We start from the raw sequence: 18,488 nt of genomic DNA on the forward strand, positions 1-18,488 counted from the left end.
CATCTTAAAACTTTAGATACAACACTTAGTGATTGTCATGGATACAAAATAAGCAATCAACATTGTTAGGGATAACATTGTTTACCCTAACTGGTTTGGGTAAAAATAATAAATATGGTATCATGGTTTGTTAGTTAAAGTGTGTGTAACTTTAACAGCAAGAATGTAATTAAGGGTGTGGTTGTAAAAGCACTATATAAGAAGCGAGGCCATTGCAGCTCGCTCTCTCTGGCCTACTGATCCCTAATTACTGAATGGATTGATGACTGCGTTCTTGCCGAAGGAGGAGTGTTTATTTTCTCAACGGAGAGAAAATAAAGATTGGACAGATTTATTGTAAGTGAACTGACATTGGCTATTCAACACGGACTTTGATATATGACTAATGGACCGTTTATTTGACTATGCTATAATTCTTAAATGGAATAAAGTATATTTTTGATAGCACAAGCGTATCTGTATTTTTACTGCGTGTTAACTAAAAAACTTATATCACACATTTACCTGTCTTCCTATCTGACTTCGCTGTACATTCTGTTTAGTTTGTTTTCCTTAACACCCGTTGGGGAATCCAGGCTTAACAAACATAAATCATACTAGGATTCTAAGTAAATAATATAAATTGTAAGATACAAGCAACACAGTTATAGTCATGAGAAGATAATGAGTTAGGGAATACGGAAGATGAGAATAATGATGGTAATAGAGCCTTTCTAGACAGTGTTGTGAGAGTTAGTTATTTAGCAGAGTGGTGGCATTTTGGGGGAAACTCCCCTTGTGTCTAGTTGTTCTGGTGTGCAATGCTCTACAGCGTCGTTTTGAGAGTTGGTAACCGTTTATGTCCAGGATGTGAGGGGTCTGGAGATATTTTCACAGCCCTCTTTCTGGCTCATGCAGTCCTCAATGGAAGATGCCAAGATCCCCCAGATCCAGGGGGGGAAGCTGAATCCCCCTCCCCCAGACATCCTCCTTTTGGCCCCTGTCTCACATCTTCAGCTTTCGCTTCAAGGAGGGCGCTTCCGTCTCCAACCCTGAGAAGGTCACTTTCTAGGGGGCAGACAACCTTCATCTACAGCAGGGGTCTCCAACCTTGGCAACTTTAAAGCTTGTGGATTTCAACTCCCAGAATTCCATGTGGTGGCTGGGGAATTCTGGGAGTTGAAGTCCACACGTCTTAAAGTTGCCAAGGTCGGAGGCTCCTGATGTAGAGGCACCTTTGCTCAGTTCTCCTGACCTGCTTGTTCCTTTGCGTGAATCCCGCAAGCCTCTAATAGCAACCAGAGGTGGGGGTGGGGGTGGGAAAGGGTCTTTCACCCTGCACAGGCTGGGAATCCATTTAAGGCACCCAGGAGAGAAGCAAAGTCCGGGCAGGTCCCCAGCCAGATCCTTCATTGGTTGATTAATTGCACGTCCCTCTTAGCTTTCCTGCAAGGAAATCTTCAGAATCTTCCTCCTCCTCCCCGTCTCAGCCAATGGTATTCTTGCAGCTGGGAGGGGGGGAGGGGAGGCTTGGAAGGGGTCTGAGGGAGGGGAGAGGAGCTGCTGAGGAGGAGTCATCATCCAAGGGCTTCAGCGCTCCATGGGAGGGAGAAAAACACGGGCTTCCCCACCATCCGCCCAGCAAGTCATTCAGCTCCTCCCTGGCTGCCCTCTTCCTCAACAATCCTTCCCATTCTTTTTAAAAATCCATTTTGCTCCCCTGTGTCACCATTTTGCTCTGGTCCACACTTCAGAAGAGAGGAGAGGACCAGAGTCCCCCTGATCTCAGCAGGTTTTCTTTCTGTCAGAAATGGGGGGGGGAGAAACAAAGAGCAGCTTTCCCCCCCCTCCCCTCCCCTCCCCTCCCCTCCCCTTTCAGAGTGAAAAAGCATTCATTCCCCTTTTGTTGTTTTGGAGGCTCTTTCCAGTACAACCTTCTCCTTAAAGGTCCAGGCATCCTTGTCCAAAACTCCCTCCCAGACTGTATTCCAGCGGGAAAGACAACCTGGCTTGGTGTTGCCTGGAGGAAGGGCCTCCCCACGGCCGGGAGGGGGGGGGGCTTTTAGTCGGGGCCACGTGTCATCCAGCCCCCTCCCCCCATTTAGGGAGAGAGTCCGAGAAAACCCGCCTCCCGGGGTCTTGGCCATCTCCTGGTGGGCGTTGCCTCTGCAGCCCCTTCTCCAAGGCCCGGAGGCTCTGGGCCAATACTGGGCGCCTCCTTGCCCTACGGGAGGGCAGGGAGGCCAAGCAGAGGCAGAGCCCCAGGAGAAGACCGGGGGGGAGAGCAGGACCCTGGACAGCTCCAAGGGGGCCTCCTGGACGGAGTCCACACGCAACACCAAGATGAAAGCTGGAATCGTGTCCGTCGGCGGCCAGGTCTGCGCCTCAGGCTAAGCCAGATGTCGCTGAGGCAGGCAGGCAGGCGCTCCAAGCCAGCCTCCCAGAAGAGCCAGCAAGCTCTGGGGGGGGGGCGGCTGCAGGGGGTCTCCTGCCCTGTCTGAAAGAGGGGAGTCCCGGCTCTCGCGCACAGGCCACGGAGTCCATGCTGGGGGCACTCGCCATTCAGGGGGAGGCGGGAGGCTCTCTGCCTGTGCAGCCAGCCCCGGGATCTGCTGCAGCCGAGACGGGCCTCTTTCCTGGCAGGAGGGACTCCGGGGCTGCAGGGCGGCGGCAGGTACCATTCAGCCCCCACGCAGGGGAGACCCCCCGCCCGCCCGCCCGCCCGTCCGTCCGTCCTGCTGCTTGGAATTTGTCTGGGCATTTTCCTCCGGAGACGAGCGGCCTCCCTGCTGATCCGGATGCCTCCAATGGAAGGACTCAATTACAGCTCTGCGCTCGCGGCCCTTAACCTTTCCTACGGAGCTTGCAAACTGATGTCCCTGCTTGCCCTCTGACCTCCCCCCCATGGCCCCCACAACCAGCCCTGCTCGGAGACTGGAGGCTCTGGACAAATTCCAAGCGGCAAAAACATCGACGCGGTAAACAACGCAGCCTCCAAGGAGGGCCGTCTCCAGGTTTCAGCCTGGTTTTTCCATATTTGTCAGCCGGGGAACATTTTGCTCTGAAATGTTATTTGCTGTTATTTACAGCAATAGTTTCTGTCTGTTGCTACGGAAGATCCCTGAAAGCTGCTTAAACATGGAAGCAATAAACCTGGTTAGGTTGGGTGGGCGGGTGTGCTTTGCCCTTGCTTGAAGCGCATCTTCTGGAGGGTCTTAGACAGGCTAGCTGGAACCGAAGCCCCTTAAATCCGCTGCGGCTCTCAGCTGGAAGGCAGGGGAGCCTCCGGGAGCAAACGGAAATCCCAACCCGGCTGCAGCCCGAGGCGCTGCCCTCTGCTCCGCTGCGATTCGTGGCATTGTCTTGAATTGCCGGGCACGGGACCCTCCGTTCCAAAGGGGTGGGGGTGGGGGAATCCGAGGCTGGGCTCCAGGGGAAGCCAGAGAAGGAAGCCTGAATGCCCCACATCCCAGGACTGTGGGAGGCCCCTCACCACAAAAGGGCATCCTTGGAAGTCAAGCAGCCACCCAGGTCCACCATGAGCCTGATCGCCACCCCCCACCCACACTGACCGCCTAATGCCCCAGGCTCCCATTATAGTCCCACAAGAGCCTGGCGCTTTGGGACCCAGGGCCCATTCACCAGCTGGGGATCACCCCAAGCTCTCCTGCCCCATTTCTCTCTTGCAATCCCCCCCGAGCCACTCTGAAAGCCCCATCGCCCAGGCCAAGAGGATTCACAGCCTGTTTCCCTGCAGCTCCACCCTGGCCAACTGCCCCCCCGGCCCCAGGGCTTCTCACCCTTAGCCAGGAATGGCAGATCTGATGCCTCCATGGCTGGGCTCGACCCGGCCTGCTTAAGCCCCCGAGCAGCGCCAAGCCCCGGCCAGGGCAATAGGGTCACGCAGAGCAACTTTCTTTCCTACAGAAAAGGGCTTTGGACAAGCCAATCTTAAGGGGGGAGATGGTTCTAACCCTAACCCCAGACTAAGTTCTGGAAGACCACCCATGACTTCCCAGAGCCCCCTCGCCACCCGTCGGTCACCCAGAAATGGCTTCTTCTTTTTATTAAATTTTTATTGGTTTTTAAAACAAACATAAACAAACAAAACATAAAAACATCAGGCCATCTTCCATATATGTACATCCAGTGTGCCGGTTGGTTTACAAATTGTTTTGTGCTTCCATTTCGTAGTCTTCAATTACAATTACATTGTATATGATCTCATATTTTCAATCCAATATTAAATACATTGGTATCATTATTAATCAATCATTTGACTATACTTTTATTCATTCATGCTTTAGAAAATAATCATATTTTACTTAATTTGTTTTGTGACAATTCATATTATCATCCCAAATCTATCTAAAATCATTTTGTAGATATAATTAAAAAAGAGTACATCTTTATATATTTAGTATTTTCTACAAGTCTACATATTTTGTTACTATACTTTATTGTCCAACCATTGATAGAATAGATCCCAAACTTTATAAAATTGTTTATCATCCTGTTCTCTAATTTCAAATGTCAATCTGCTCATTTCAGCACATTCCAATATTTTCTTAATAATTTCCTCCTGTGGTGGTATTTTCTCATTTTTCCAGTTTTTAGCAAATACAATCCTAGCCGCTGTTAATACATTTACGATCAAGTATTTCAAATCTTTACTATATATTTCAGGTAAAATTCAGAAATGGCTTCTTTTAAGGACTTTTACCCATGGGAAAAAATAGCTCTTAAACCGTGGTTTCCATAACAGATAATCAGTGTTGGAAGGGACCTTGTAGGTCATCTAGTCCAACCCCTCACCCAAGCGGGAGACCCTACATCATTTCTGACAAATGGTAGTCCAATCTCTTCTTGAAAGTCTCAAGTGATGGCGCTCCCACAACTTCCGAGGGCAACTTCTGTTCCATGGGTTGATTGTTCTCCCTGTCAGAAAATTTCTCCTTATTTCCAGGTTGAATCTCTCCTTGTTTAGTTTCCATCCATTATTCCTTGTCTGGCCTACAGGCGCTTTAGAAAATATTGACCCCTTCCTCCCTGTGGCAGCTCTCAAATATTAGAAGACCGCTATCATGTCTCCCCTGGTCCTTCTCTTCACCAGACTAGCCATGATGCCCAGTTCCTGCAACCGTTTGTTGTATGTTTTAGCCTCCAGTCCCCAATCATCCTGGTTGCTCTTCTCTGTGCTTTTTCTAGAGTCTCAACATCTTTTTTATAATGTGGTGATCCAAACTGGATGCAGTACTCTAGGTGTGGTCTTACTAAGGCTTTATAGAGTGGTATTAGTCCCTCCCTTGATCTTGATTGTATCCCTCTGTTAATACAACTTAGGATTGCATTGGCTTTTTTGGCTGCTGCTGCACACGGCTGGCTCCTATTTAGCTGATTGTCCACTCAGATTCCAAGATCCCCCTCACAGTTCCTGCTATCGAGCCTGGTTTCTCCCAGTCTATATGTGTACTTTTGGTTTTTCTTGCCTATGTGCAGGACTTTACTTTTCTCCATATTGAATTTCATTTTGTTAGATACAACCCAGGGTTCTAGTCTGTCAAGATCCCTCTGGATCTTGAGCCTATCTTCTTGGGTGTTAGCTATTCCTGCCAGTTTAGTATCATCTGCAAATTTGGTAAGTTCCCCTTCTATTCCCTCATCTAAGTCATTAATGAAGATATAGGAAGAGTCCTGGGCCTGAGAGGGAACCTTGTGGCACCCTATTAAGGGGAAAAAGCCCCCACTTAAAAGGAGAACATCTTAACCGGCAGGAGCTGAACCATCAAAGAGGATTTCCTGGCTGTCTCAGTGGCAACCCTCTTCCCCACCCCCAGGAGACAGCCTTGTGGATGGTGAGCTAATTCCTCCCCCTCCGTCCATGCCGAGGATTTGAGCCTCTCTGGGAAGGTCCTGGGCAAGGGCAAGACGCCAGCTGCAGCTCTGCCCTGCGAGGTAGGCCAGCCAGCCCCCCTGGAGCCCCCAGCGCCGCCCATCTCTGCAGCCAGGAGCATCCGGCCTGCCTCATTACGCGCGCGCGCGCGCTCTCCCAGGGCGGAGGAAGCAACCCGGGAAGGTCTCCCTGCTTGGCCAATGAGAGGCCGAAAGACGCAGGAGAAGGGACGGGGCGGGTGTGTGCGGTGCACAGGCAGGGGGGGAAAGCCAGGAAATGCCGAGGCCTCCACCGGGTTCCTTCTAAAGGCCGGAATGGCTCTTGGAAAACGCGGAGACCCTTTTTCTCGCGTTTCCACAACATGCCGAAGGACAAGCAAGAACAAGACTCAAAGTCTGGCCCTGAATTGGGCGAAGCAAGGCACGTTCTCCAGGCACCTCCAAAGCAGCGGATCTCCGGGCAAGAAAGAGGCCCCCCCGCCCCGAGCGCAGCCCGGCGGTGGGAGCGGCCATCCCTGGTCTCGCGGGAAAACCGCCTGACAGCCCCGCCCTGGGCCCCAGGCGCGCCCTCCAGCGGCCATCAGAGCTGGACTCTGGCGCCACCTGCCGGCTGCTTGCAAGAGGAGCAGCGACGGGACCGGCGAGCTGAAGGCCGCAAACGCCAAGGTGGCCCCGAGCGAGAAGGACCCGGGCAAGGCGCGGCAACCTCCGGGCCCACACCTACAGACACCCGCCGCTTGGTTGGCTGAAGAAGCGACGGGCGCCCTCCGCGGCTTCGGCTTCCCTCTCAGGCGCTCCACGGTTGGCGGCGGCCCTTCGACCTCCCCGGTCAGGCCAGTCCGGAGAAAGAGCGGCAGCTACCCCCGCCCCCCCAGCTCTTCGGGGCAGGCGAGGGCTCCATTTGAAGGGCGGGAGGGTCTCCGCCCCGACGCCGCCTGGAGCGAGGCCGCCGCAGCTGGCGGAGGAGCGAGCGAGCCCGGGCCCGACGCTTCGGGGAGCAGCCACAAGGAGGCGCTGCGCGCCCAAGGCTCGCCTGTCTCCATGGCACCTCAGCTACTCCGTGGGCCCAAACTATAGAGAGTCGCTCTTGGGGGGGGGGGGGGTCAGTGACCAGGGCCAGATTATGGGAAAGGCCCAAGGGACCTAATGGTCAGTGTAAGGGAGGCCGAGGGCAGGTCTGTCTGTACCCACCGCCCTTTGGGAAGCCCCTGGGTGCCCCTTAGCAAGCTTGGGGGAAGGAAGAGAGTTTTGGAGGGGGAGACAGGTAAGAACTATAATGCTTTATTGGTTTAGGCAAAACACGTCACATGCACTTGGGTTGGATTAAACACCGGACCGGTTTTCACTCAGCCCCTGCAAAAGGTACACAACCAGCACACCAATATCAAAGTCCTCAAACATCATCACACCAACCATCCTAGCAACATATAAATATGGGTGAAATCTGCAGAAAGCAAAAAGAACTATAAATGGAGGAGGGGAGGGGGAAAGGTCTTCAGAGCTGTCCCAAAGGAATGAGGCAACCTTGTGGGGGGTGCCGAAAGGGGCGCAGGACCCTCCCCCAGGCTCTTCTCCAACAGCCAGCACCGAAGCCAGCGATCCGCCTTTGGAAGGAGCCCGAGGACCGGGGCCTGGCGGGGGCGAGGCTGCCTCTGTAGCAGGAGCTGGTCCAGGATCGGCGCTTCCTGGGGGCTCCCAGGCTTGGATCTTGCAGCACTTGGGATCGGTGATGCCTGATCCGCGCCTGCCGCTCTGCCACCGCCCCTCCACCCCCCCTTTCTCAAGCCCAGAGGGGGCGCTGTCAGATCGTATCCGGCTGTCCAGTAGAAGACCACCAGGCCGGGGTTTGTCCCCCAACCCGTCCCCCTCCTGGCCCTCCTCTGCCCCGGGGGGGGACGGGGGGACTGCAGGGAGGTCTACCCTGAAGGGTGCCGGCCGCCTCTCAGGCATCCCGGTCCAGGGTGCCTGTCTCTTCCGTGGGGGCCAAGGCTCGCCGGGCGGCGGGTCGCAGCGCCGAATTCCAAAGGGGAGGCTGGAAGGGGAGCGCCCGAGCTCAGGTCCGCCTCCCGCCTTGAAGACGGGGCAGTGAAGCGGAATTTGCCGGGCTCCCTCCTTTCACGCCCTCCTCCCCGGTCCCGCTCACCCCGACTGCCCTCCGCCACTTGTCCCGCCGCGGCTTCCTGAGCTGGCTTCGAACCAGGGCCGACGGCCTTCCTTGGGCTGGGCTGGCCGTGCCTTTTCCTCCCCAGGAGGCAGCTTCTCCCGGCCAAGTTTCTGCCCAAGAAGTCCTGGGCTCTGCCGTCGTTCCGCTCCTTGGCACTGGAGGGGAAAGTGGCCCCCGGAAGACGTTTCAGGCTGCTTCTCCAGCGCTAGGCAGGCTCTGCAAAGGGAGCCCCCCCCCCCGGCCTGCTCGGAGATTAGTTTTACCTCTCTACCTTCCTACCTTCCTACCTACCTACCTATATCTATCTTATCTATATCTTATCTATCTATCTATCTATCTTTCTATCTTTCTATCTTTCTATCATCTATCTCTCTATCTATTTCTTTCTTTCTTTCTTTCTTTCTTTCTTTCTTTCTTTCTTTCTTTCTTTCTTTCTTTCTTTCTTTCTTTCTTTCTTTCTTTCTTTCTTTCTTTCTTTCTATCTTACTTTACATAGCAAATACACTCCCAATATCTCTGGGTGCTTATGTTATAAAAAAAAACAGAATAGAGGAGGAGCAAAGGATGAGTGTCCAGAAAAGCTACAGGAAGCAACCCAGAACTCACCTGCTTTCCTATCCCAAACAGTTGGCCAAATAAAGTATTCTATTCTGCTCTATTTTCTGTCCTATTTTATTCTGTTTTCCATTCTGCTCTATTTCAGCCTTTCAGAACAGCTTCAGGGTGGGAACCACACACAATTCTGGGCATTCTGGGCCTTGGGCCAAGCTGGAAGACAGATTCACTCTGTAAGCCGATTAAGGATTGTCCCCTTGGTTGCCTGACACCAAAGAGCAGCAGAAAACACCCAGGTGGGATTAATTCCAGGCGCTTGCTTGTTTATTTATCAAAGTTTCTGCACTCCCAACACTTTCAGTGGTTTCCAGCAATAAAATGCAGGAAACCAAAAAAGCAACATAGAGAAAGCGTAAAATCGCACCATCCAAAGGAGAGGATAGCCTTGAAGGTAGTGCATCTCAACCCACCCAGGTGACCCCCAACGCTGGAACTGCCCTCCCTGGGACCCCAGTGGGGGCTCAGGGTGCAGGCATCCCATGTTTGGGCTGGCCAATAATTAGGCCGGGGTATTTTGGACCAAGCCAAGCATTGAGTGCTCGTCAATCCCATCCCCACAGTCGGTGGGCTGCGGCCTCTCTAAGCAACCAACTCATTTTGAAGATATGGCACCCTTTTGATCAGCATGCGTGCAGTGTGCCCTGGGCCCTCCTCCCCACGGTTCTGGCGCTTGCCGAGAGCCCTGATCCAAAAGGGGGACGACCGGAGGAGCTTCTCTACCTCTCGCCTCCTGGACTGCCTTGCAAAGGAACAGGCCGACCGGGTGGAAGGGCAGCCTGGGCTTGGACTGTTTTAGATAAGCCCACCCTTGTGCTGGCCGGAGAATAGAAGCAGCCTGCTTCCCTGGACCCCCAACGCCTGGCCGGTTCGTCCTCCTGTCACCACTCAGGGTTGATCCTCCGGCTGCAGAGGTTTCCTGATGGGGGGGGGGGGAACTTCAGCAGTTCATAGGGAGTGGGGCGGGAGCATCCCCGTCTGTGGTGTGGGAGATCTTTTACTGCCACAAGTGCATCCGAATAGCCCCACCACGTGGTGGTGGGGAGGGTAAGAAAGGCCCCCTGGTTCCAGGTAGGGCTACAGCGGGTAGACTCCCTTTCCCCATCTGGGGCCCAGGAGGGGGCGGTACTAGCAAGAAGCAGCCCAGCGCAGGGCACCTTGCCCTGGGTCCCGGGGGGGGCGTCCTACGAGGCAAGGGGTGGGAGATGGCAGGGCTGCTTTCCCGCCCCCACCCTTCACTCCCTCCCTCGCCTGGCCTTGACGTGGAGCAGCCTCACCAGCCGGGGAGGCAGCTGGACCGACTTCGTGGCTTTGTGGAGCGTGTATGCCAGGCGCCCCAAGGCGACTGCACAGAAGATACCCACAGCGAGCATGGAGAGGTAAAGCAGGAGGAACACGCGGCAATACCTGGAGTTGGAGCTCAGCAGGAAGCCCCAGGCCTGGAGCTGTGGCAGGAGGGCAGGCTGCTTGGGGAGGGGAAGGGGGCTCCCAACACTCCAGGGCAAGGGAGGGAGAGGAGAGGAAGGGCAAAAGGGGAGATCTGGGGCAGAGGGAGGTGCCGGGGCTGAGCCTGCAGCGGGCGTCTGTGCCAGCATCGCCCTGGGGGCTGTGGGGCCGGGCACGGTCATCGCTTGCCTGGAGGATGGGTCTGGCACAGAGGGCCTGGAGCTACACACAGGTGACGTGGCGGTCACAGGAGTGCGAGTGGGTGGATCCTGGCCTTCGGTGGGTCTCTTGGGGACTGTAAATGGCTCATAGGGTCTTGCTGAGCTGATGTTAGTCAGAGCAGTGGGGGGTGTCTTGGTGGGAGTGCCCCAGGGCGCAGGCGCAGTGGTTTCCCTGGTTCGGGTACCCGGTCCAGCGTCTGTGGTCAGAGTATCTGTACAAGAGGTGAACTGGTGGCCTATGGAAGAAATTTCAGTTGTGGCATTTTGAGTTGTGGCTGGAGAAGTCGTGGAAGTTGTGGCTTGCAGCGTTGTGGAAGGCAGTTCATTGACAATTGTGGCATCTTTGGTTGTGGCTGGAGAAGTCGTGGAAGTTGTGGCTTGTAGCGTTGTGGAAGGCTGTTCAGTGACAGTTGTGGCGTCTTTGGTTCTGGCTGGAGTAGTCGTGGAAGTTGAGGCTTGTAGCGTTGTGGAAGGCTGTTCAGTGACAATTGTGGCATCTTTGGTTCTGGCTGGAGAAGTCGTGGAAGTTGTGGCTTGCAGCGTTGTGGAAGGCAGTTCAGTGACAATTGTGGCATCTTTGGTTGTGGCTGGAGAAGTCGTGGAAGTTGAGGCTTGTAGCGTTGTGGAAGGCTGTTCAGTGACAATTGTGGCTTCTTTGGTTGTGGCTGGGGAAGTCGTGGAAGTTGTGGCTTGTAGCGTTGTGGAAGGCTGTTCAGTGACAATTGTGGCGTCTTTGGTTCTGGATGGAGAAGTCGTGGAAATTATTTCAGGGGTTGTGGAAGAAATCTCAGAGACCGTTGTGGTGTCTTTGTTTGTGGTTGAAGGACTTGCGGAAGTTGTGGCTTGATGGCTTGTGACTTCAGGGCTTGTCCTGGCTGAGGTGGGACTCTGAGGGGGGTGAGGGGAGATCTGGGATTTGGGGTTTGGGTGCTCGTGGGGGGGATGTAGGCCTGCTGGTAACCGCGATTTGTGTGCTTTTCGTAGGAGGGGGCTGAGATGTGGTGGGGGTGGCCTTCTGCAGCGTGGGGGGCTGAGCTGAGGTGCCGGTGGTGTTTCTGCTTGCCAGGGTGGCAGGTGGAGAAGCGGAGGTGGGCAATGGGGTGGCCTTGAAGGTGGGGGTGGTTGTTAAACAGACCAGGTGGTCTCTTGACAGTGAGCCCACTTCTTTGCCAGCCAGGTCTCCTGGGCTTCTGCAGGCCAACTTCTTGGCATCCTTTATTCTTTTGGCATTCCTCTTCATCCACTGATGAAGGTAGAGAAGGTGACAGTCGCACCTCCACGGATTGTCTCCAAGATACAGGGAGGTGAGCTTTCCCAGGTGGTCCAACTGACCTGTGGGGAGGGTCTCCAGGTGGTTTCCCTGGAGCTTGAGGGTCTTCAGGGACGGGAGAGAAGCCCCCGCCAAATTCTCCAGGGAGGAGATCCTATTCCTGCTCAGGTCCAGCTCCTCCAGCAGCTGCATGGCCCCCAAGGGCGGGAAGGCTTTCAGGTGGTTGGAGGCCATTTTCAGCTGCTTCACTTTTCTCAGTCCAAGGAAGGTCTCATGGGGGAGAACCTCAATTGAGTTCTTGTCCAGAAGAATCTTCTCCAGGTTGACCAGCCGACTTAGCAAGTTGGGCAGGAGAGTCTGCAGCCTGTTGCTCTCCAGATTGAGCTCCACCAGCTGCTGCAGGCTGTCCAGAGTCCCCTCCCCGAGACTCCCGACCCGGTTATTCTGCAACCGGAGAGTCTTCAACTGGGTCAGGTGCTTGAAGAGATCCCGTGAGACGTTGGAAATCTGGTTCCACCCCAAATGTAACAAGGAGAGTTTAGGGAGCCCATCGAAAACCCCACCGGGGAGAGACGCAATTTCATTCCGATGCAGGTAGATCTCTTCCAAATCCCCAAGACCCTCGAACAGTCCTTTCTCGATCCTTCTCACCCGGGAGTCCCTCAGGTTCACTTTCCGCAAGCGATCCAGGGACCGGAAGGTGCCCACGGGAGATCCCCTAACTCAGCCCCAGTGATTTCCAGATCCACCAAGTTCTCCAAGTTCTCAAATGCTCCTGCTTCAACTCTTTTAATCTTGCTGTTTAGGAACACAATTTTCACCAGGTTAGACATGTTCGCGAAGGCTCCCTGTCCAATGTCTACAATGCTGGTGTCCACAAAGAACATTTCCGTGATAATGGGAGCTACTGACTTGGGGATCTCTGCGATATCTCGGGTCCTCGTGTAGACCTCTTGAAAGGGGCAGCTCTCCTTCAGGGTGCCACTGCAACCCTGATTCCCTTGGCCGGTCCGGAAGAGGAGGAGGAGGAGGAGGAGGGTAGCCCTGAGCCACATGCTGGAAGAGAGCAACAGCCCTGAGCCTTTCTCAAAGTATCCCCTGCGCCTACCACCCCTCTCTGCAATGCAGCGTCCTAATTCCTAGGGCCCCTTGAATCAATCATGCAACCCTTCCGACAGATTCTTGGTCCCCGTCCTCCCTCTGGCTCTGCTGCTGCAGCCACAGCCAGACCCAAAGGGCGCATTTGGCCCCTCCTGCAAAGGGGAGGCAGGCTGCCCACCCTCCCCTCCAGGGCCTCCCCACAGGTCTTAAGAGGACGCACCTGTTTGCTGAGCAGCCCCCGGAACTCCTTGCTGGCCAGGATAGCAGGAGGTCTTGAGAATGCGCCCCCCCTCCCTGGGGAATCTGTCCTGAGGGATAGGGGGCCCTTATCTCCAGAGACGCCTCCGAAGGGTGGAGGAGATCTGGGTGCAACCCAAGGCACCTTTGGCTCTCTGCTTGGGCCTGATAAGCTGCGAGAGGTGCTGAGCAGCCCCAGGGACGCGGCTGGTGGCTCTGCGCTCTTCCGCCCGAGGGGCACCTTGGGGCTGGGCAGAGGGAGTGTCCCTCCCTTGGCACCCACTCTCCGCAGGGCAGAGGACCCCCTGAGCCAGCAGGAGCTGCCCAGGCTGGGCAGAAGGAAGAGCGAGGCCTCCTAGCCAAGGGCGCCCTCATCTCCCCAGAAGCAGGGCCAGCACCCCAACACAGTCCCTGCCCTCCTCGTGTGCAGGGAGGTTCTCAGCCCCCCAGGTCCTGCTTGTCCCCAAGGGGCTTTTTTTCAAGAGGCCCCTGGACTTTCAGGGGTTTCTTTGAAGACGTTTCGCTTCTCATCCAAGGAGTTTCTTCAGCTCGGAAGGGGAGGATTGATACTCCTTGCAGGCAGCTGGTCCTTTGCATCCCACTGGAGAGTCCTTAAGGCTCCAGATGGCTTTAAAAATACCCAGAAAGTCCAGTTGCCTCTTGGAAAAGCACCTTTTCCCTGCACCCCGCAACTCTTGGAGGAGAGACGGGCAGGAACAGGGACTCCCGCTTCCTTAAGGGGTTCCCTAGTTGGGGGCCCTCAGCTACTCCGTGGGCCCAAACTATAGAGAGTCGCTCTTGGGGGGGTCAGTGACCAGGGCCAGATTATGGGAAAGGCCCAAGGGACCTAATGGTCAGTGTAAGGGAGGCCGAGGGCAGGTCTGTCTGTACCCACCGCCCTTTGGGAAGCCCCTGGGTGCCCCTTAGCAAGCTTGGGGGAAGGAAGAGAGTTTTGGAGGGGAGACAGGTAAGAACTATAATGCTTTATTGGTTTAGGCAAAACACGTCACATGCACTTGGGTTGGATTAAACACCGGACCGGGTTTCACTCAGCCCCTGCAAAAGGTACACAACCAGCACACCAATATCAAAGTCCTCAAACATCATCACACCAACCATCCTAGCAACATATAAATATGGGTGAAATCTGCAGAAAGCAAAAAGAACTATAAATGGAGGAGGGGGAGGGAGAAAGGTCTTCAGAGCTGTCCCAAAAGGAATGAGGCAACCTTGTGGGGGGGGTGCCGAAAGGGGCGCAGGACCCTCCCCCAGGCTCTTCTCCAACAGCCAGCACCGAAGCCAGCGATCCGCCTTTGGAAGGAGCCCGAGGACCGAGGCCTGGCGGGGGCGAGGCTGCCTCCATAGCAGGAGCTGGTCCAGGATCGGCGCTTCCTGGGGGCTCCCAGGCTTGGATCTTGCAGCACTTGGGATCGGTGATGCCTGATCCGCGCCTGCCGCTCTGCCGCCGCCCCTCCACCCCCCCTTTCTCAAGCCCAGAGGGGGCGCTGTCAGATCGTATCCGGCTGTCCAGTAGAAGACCACCAGGCCGGGGTTTGTCCCCCAACCCGTCCCCCTCCTGGCCCTCCTCTGCCCCGGGGGGGTGGACGGGGGGACTGCAGGGAGGTCTACCCTGAAGGGTGCCGGCCGCCTCTCAGGCATCCCGGTCCAGGGTGCCTGTCTCTTCCGTGGGGGCCAAGGCTCGCCGGGCGGCGGGTCGCAGCGCCGAATTCCAAAGGGTAGGCTGGAAGGGGAGCGCCCGAGCTCAGGTCCGCCTCCCGCCTTGAAGACGGGGCAGTGAAGCGGAATTTGCCGGGCTCCCTCCTTTCACGCCCTCCTCCCCGGTCCCGCTCACCCCGACTGCCCTCCGCCACTTGTCCCGCCGCGGCTTCCTGAGCTGGCTTCGAACCAGGGCCGACGGCCTTCCTTGGGCTGGGCTGGCCGTGCCTTTTCCTCCCCAGGAGGCAGCTTCTCCCGGCCAAGTTTCTGCCCAAGAAGTCCTGGGCTCTGCCGTCGTTCCGCTCCTTGGCACTGGAGGGGAAAGTGGCCCCCGGAAGACGTTTCAGGCTGCTTCTCCAGCGCTAGGCAGGCTCTGCAAGGAGCCCCCGGCCTGCTCGGAGATTAGTTTTACCTCTCTACCTTCCTACCTTCCTACCTACCTACCTATATCTATCTTATCTATATCTTATCTATCTATCTATCTATCTTTCTATCTTTCTATCTTTCTATCATCTATCTCTCTATCTATTTCTTTCTTTCTTTCTTTCTTTCTTTCTTTCTTTCTTTCTTTCTTTCTTTCTTTCTTTCTTTCTTTCTTTCTTTCTATCTTACTTTACATAGCAAATACACTCCCAATATCTCTGGGTGCTTATGTTATAAAAAAAAACAGAATAGAGGAGGAGCAAAGGATGAGTGTCCAGAAAAGCTACAGGAAGCAACCCAGAACTCACCTGCTTTCCTATCCCAAACAGTTGGCCAAATAAAGTATTCTATTCTGCTCTATTTTCTGTCCTATTTTATTCTGTTTTCCATTCTGCTCTATTTCAGCCTTTCAGAACAGCTTCAGGGTGGGAACCACACACAATTCTGGGCATTCTGGGCCTTGGGCCAAGCTGGAAGACAGATTCACAGAGAGCATGGAGAGGTGAAGCAGGAGGAACACGCGGCAATACCTGGAGTTGGAGCTCAGCAGGAAGCCCCAGGCCTGGTGCTGTGGCAGGAGGGCAGGCCGGTTGGGGAGGGGAAGGGGGCTCCCAACACTCCAGGGCAAGGGAGGGAGAGGAGAGGAAGGGCAAAAGGGGAGATCTGGGGCAGAGGGAGGTGCCGGGGCTGAGCCTGCAGCGGGCGTCTGTGCCAGCATCGCCCTGGGGGCTGTGGGGCCGGGCACGGTCATCGCTTGCCTGGAGGATGGGTCTGGCACAGAGGGCCTGGAGCTACACACAGGTGACGTGGCGGTCACAGGAGTGCGAGTGGGTGGATCCTGGCCTTCGGTGGGTCTCTTGGGGACTGTAAATGGTTCATAGGGTCTTGCTGAGCTGATGTTAGTCAGAGCAGTGGGGGGTGTCTTGGTGGGAGTGCCCCAGGGCGCAGTGGTTTCCCTGGTTCGGGTACCCGGTCCAGCGTCTGTGGTCAGAGTATCTGTACAAGAGGTGAACTGGTGGCCTATGGAAGAAATTTCAGTTGTGGCATTTTGAGTTGTGGTTCGAGAAGTCGTGGAAGTTGTGGCTTGTAGCGTTGTGGAAGGCAGTTCATTGACAATTGTAGCATCTTTGGTTGTGGCTGGAGAAGTCGTGGAAGTTGTGGCTTGTAGCGTTGTGGAAGGCTGTTCAGTGACAGTTGTGGCGTCTTTGGTTCTGGCTGGGGAAGTCGTGGAAGTTGTGGCTTGCAGCGTTGTGGAAGGCTGTTCAGTGACAGTTGTGGCATCTTTGGTTCTGGCTGGAGAAGTCGTGGAAATTATTTCAGGGTTGTGGAAGAAATCTCAGAGACCGTTGTGGTGTCTTTGTTCGTGGTTGAAGGACTTGTGGAAGTTGTGGCTTGATGGCTTGTGACTTCAGGGCTTGTCCTGGCTGAGGTGGGATTCTGAGGGGGGGTGAGGGGAGAGCTGGGATTTGGGGTTTGGGTGCTCGTGGTGGGGAGGTTGTAGACCTGCTGGTAACCACAATTTGTGTGCTTTTCGTAGAAGGGGGCTGAGATGTGGTGGGGGTGGCCTTCTGTAGCGTGGGGGGCTGAGCTGAGGTGCCGGTGGTGTTTTTGCTTGCCAGGGTGGCAGGTGGAGAAGCGGAGGTGGGCAACGAGGTGGCCTTGAAGGTGGCCTTGAAGGTGGGGGTGGTTGTTAAACAGACCAGGTGGTCTCTTGACAGTGAGCCCACTTCTTTGCCAGCCAGGTCTCCTGGGCTTCTGCAGGCCAACTTCTTGGCATCCTTTATTCTTTTGGCATTCCTCTTCATCCACTGATGAAGGTAGAGAAGGTGACAGTCGCACCTCCACGGATTGTCTCCAAGATACAGGGAGGTGAGCTTTCCCAGGTGGTCCAACTGACCCGTGGGGAGGGTCTCCAGGTGGTTTCCCTGGAGCTTGAGGGTCTTCAGGGACGGGAGAGAAGCCCCCGCCAAATTCTCCAGGGAGGAGATCCTATTCCTGCTCAGGTCCAGCTCCTCCAGCAGCTGCATGGCCCCCAAGGGCGGGAAGGCTTTCAGGTGGTTGGAGGCCATTCTCAGCTGCTTCACTTTTCTCAGTCCAAGGAAGGTCTCATGGGGGAGAACCTCAATTGAGTTCTTGTCCAGAAGAATCTTCTCCAGGTTGACCAGCCGACTTAGCAAGTTGGGCAGGAGAGTCTGCAGCCTGTTGCTCTCCAGATTGAGCTCCACCAGCTGCTGCAGGCTGTCCAGAGTCCCCTCCCCGAGACTCCCGACCCGGTTATTCTGCAACCGGAGAGTCTTCAACTGGGTCAGGTGCTTGAAGAGATCCCGTGAGACGTTGGAAATCTGGTTCCACCCCAAATGTAACAAGGAGAGTTTAGGGAGCCCATCGAAAACCCCACCGGGGAGAGACGCAATTTCATTCCGATGCAGGTAGATCTCTTCCAAATCCCCAAGACCCTCGAACAGTCCTTTCTCGATCCTTCTCACCCGGGAGTCCCTCAGGTTCACTTTCCGCAAGCGATCCAGGGACCGGAAGGTGCCCACGGGGAGATCCCCTAACTCAGCCCCAGTGATTTCCAGATCCACCAAGTTCTCCAAGTTCTCAAATGCTCCTGCTTCAACTCTTTTAATCTTGCTGTTTAGGAACACAATTTTCACCAGGTTAGACATGTTCGCGAAGGCTCCCTGTCCAATGTCTACAATGCTGGTGTCCACAAAGAACATTTCCGTGATAATGGGAGCTACTGACTTGGGGATCTCTGCGATATCTCGGGTCCTCGTGTAGACCTCTTGAAAGGGGCAGCTCTCCTTCAGGGTGCCACTGCAACCCTGATTCCCTTGGCCGGTCCGGAAGAGGAGGAGGAGGAGGAGGAGGAGGAGGGTAGCCCTGAGCCACATGCTGGAAGAGAGCAACAGCCCTGAGCCTTTCTCAAAGTATCCCCTGCGCCTACCACCCCTCTCTGCAATGCAGCGTCCTAATTCCTAGGGCCCCTTGAATCAATCATGCAACCCTTCCGACAGATTCTTGGTCCCCGTCCTCCCTCTGGCTCTGCTGCTGCAGCCACAGCCAGACCCAAAGGGCGCATTTGGCCCCTCCTGCAAAGGGGAGGCAGGCTGCCCACCCTCCCCTCCAGGGCCTCCCCACAGGTCTTAAGAGGACGCACCTGTTTGCTGAGCAGCCCCCGGAACTCCTTGCTGGCCAGGATAGCAGGAGGTCTTGAGAATGCGCCCCCCCTCCCTGGGGAATCTGTCCTGAGGGATAGGGGGCCCTTATCTCCAGAGACGCCTCCGAAGGGTGGAGGAGATCTGGGTGCAACCCAAGGCACCTTTGGCTCTCTGCTTGGGCCTGATAAGCTGCGAGAGGTGCTGAGCAGCCCCAGGGACGCGGCTGGTGGCTCTGCGCTCTTCCGCCCGAGGGGCACCTTGGG

General features: G+C 55.4%; 1 protein-coding gene across 1 annotated transcript; it reads right to left on the reverse strand.

The window, feature by feature from the left end:
* Positions 1–11,031: 11,031 nt before the first annotated feature.
* On the reverse strand, positions 11,032–18,310 carry LOC113432226 (uncharacterized). Its single transcript, XM_087962590.1, is given in 6 exon segments — positions 11,032–12,291; positions 12,294–12,640; positions 12,906–12,988; positions 15,474–16,381; positions 16,384–16,546; positions 16,549–18,310. Coding segments are annotated over 6 exon segments (4,029 nt in total). The 5' UTR covers positions 17,959–18,310; the 3' UTR covers positions 11,032–11,173.
* Positions 18,311–18,488: the final 178 nt, after the last annotated feature.

This window comes from Notechis scutatus, chromosome 4, assembly GCF_049901735.1.
Source record: "Notechis scutatus isolate UNSWTSFEM ecotype Mainland chromosome 4, rNotScu1.2, whole genome shotgun sequence".
In the NCBI taxonomy this organism is placed as follows: Eukaryota; Metazoa; Chordata; class Lepidosauria; order Squamata; family Elapidae; genus Notechis; species Notechis scutatus.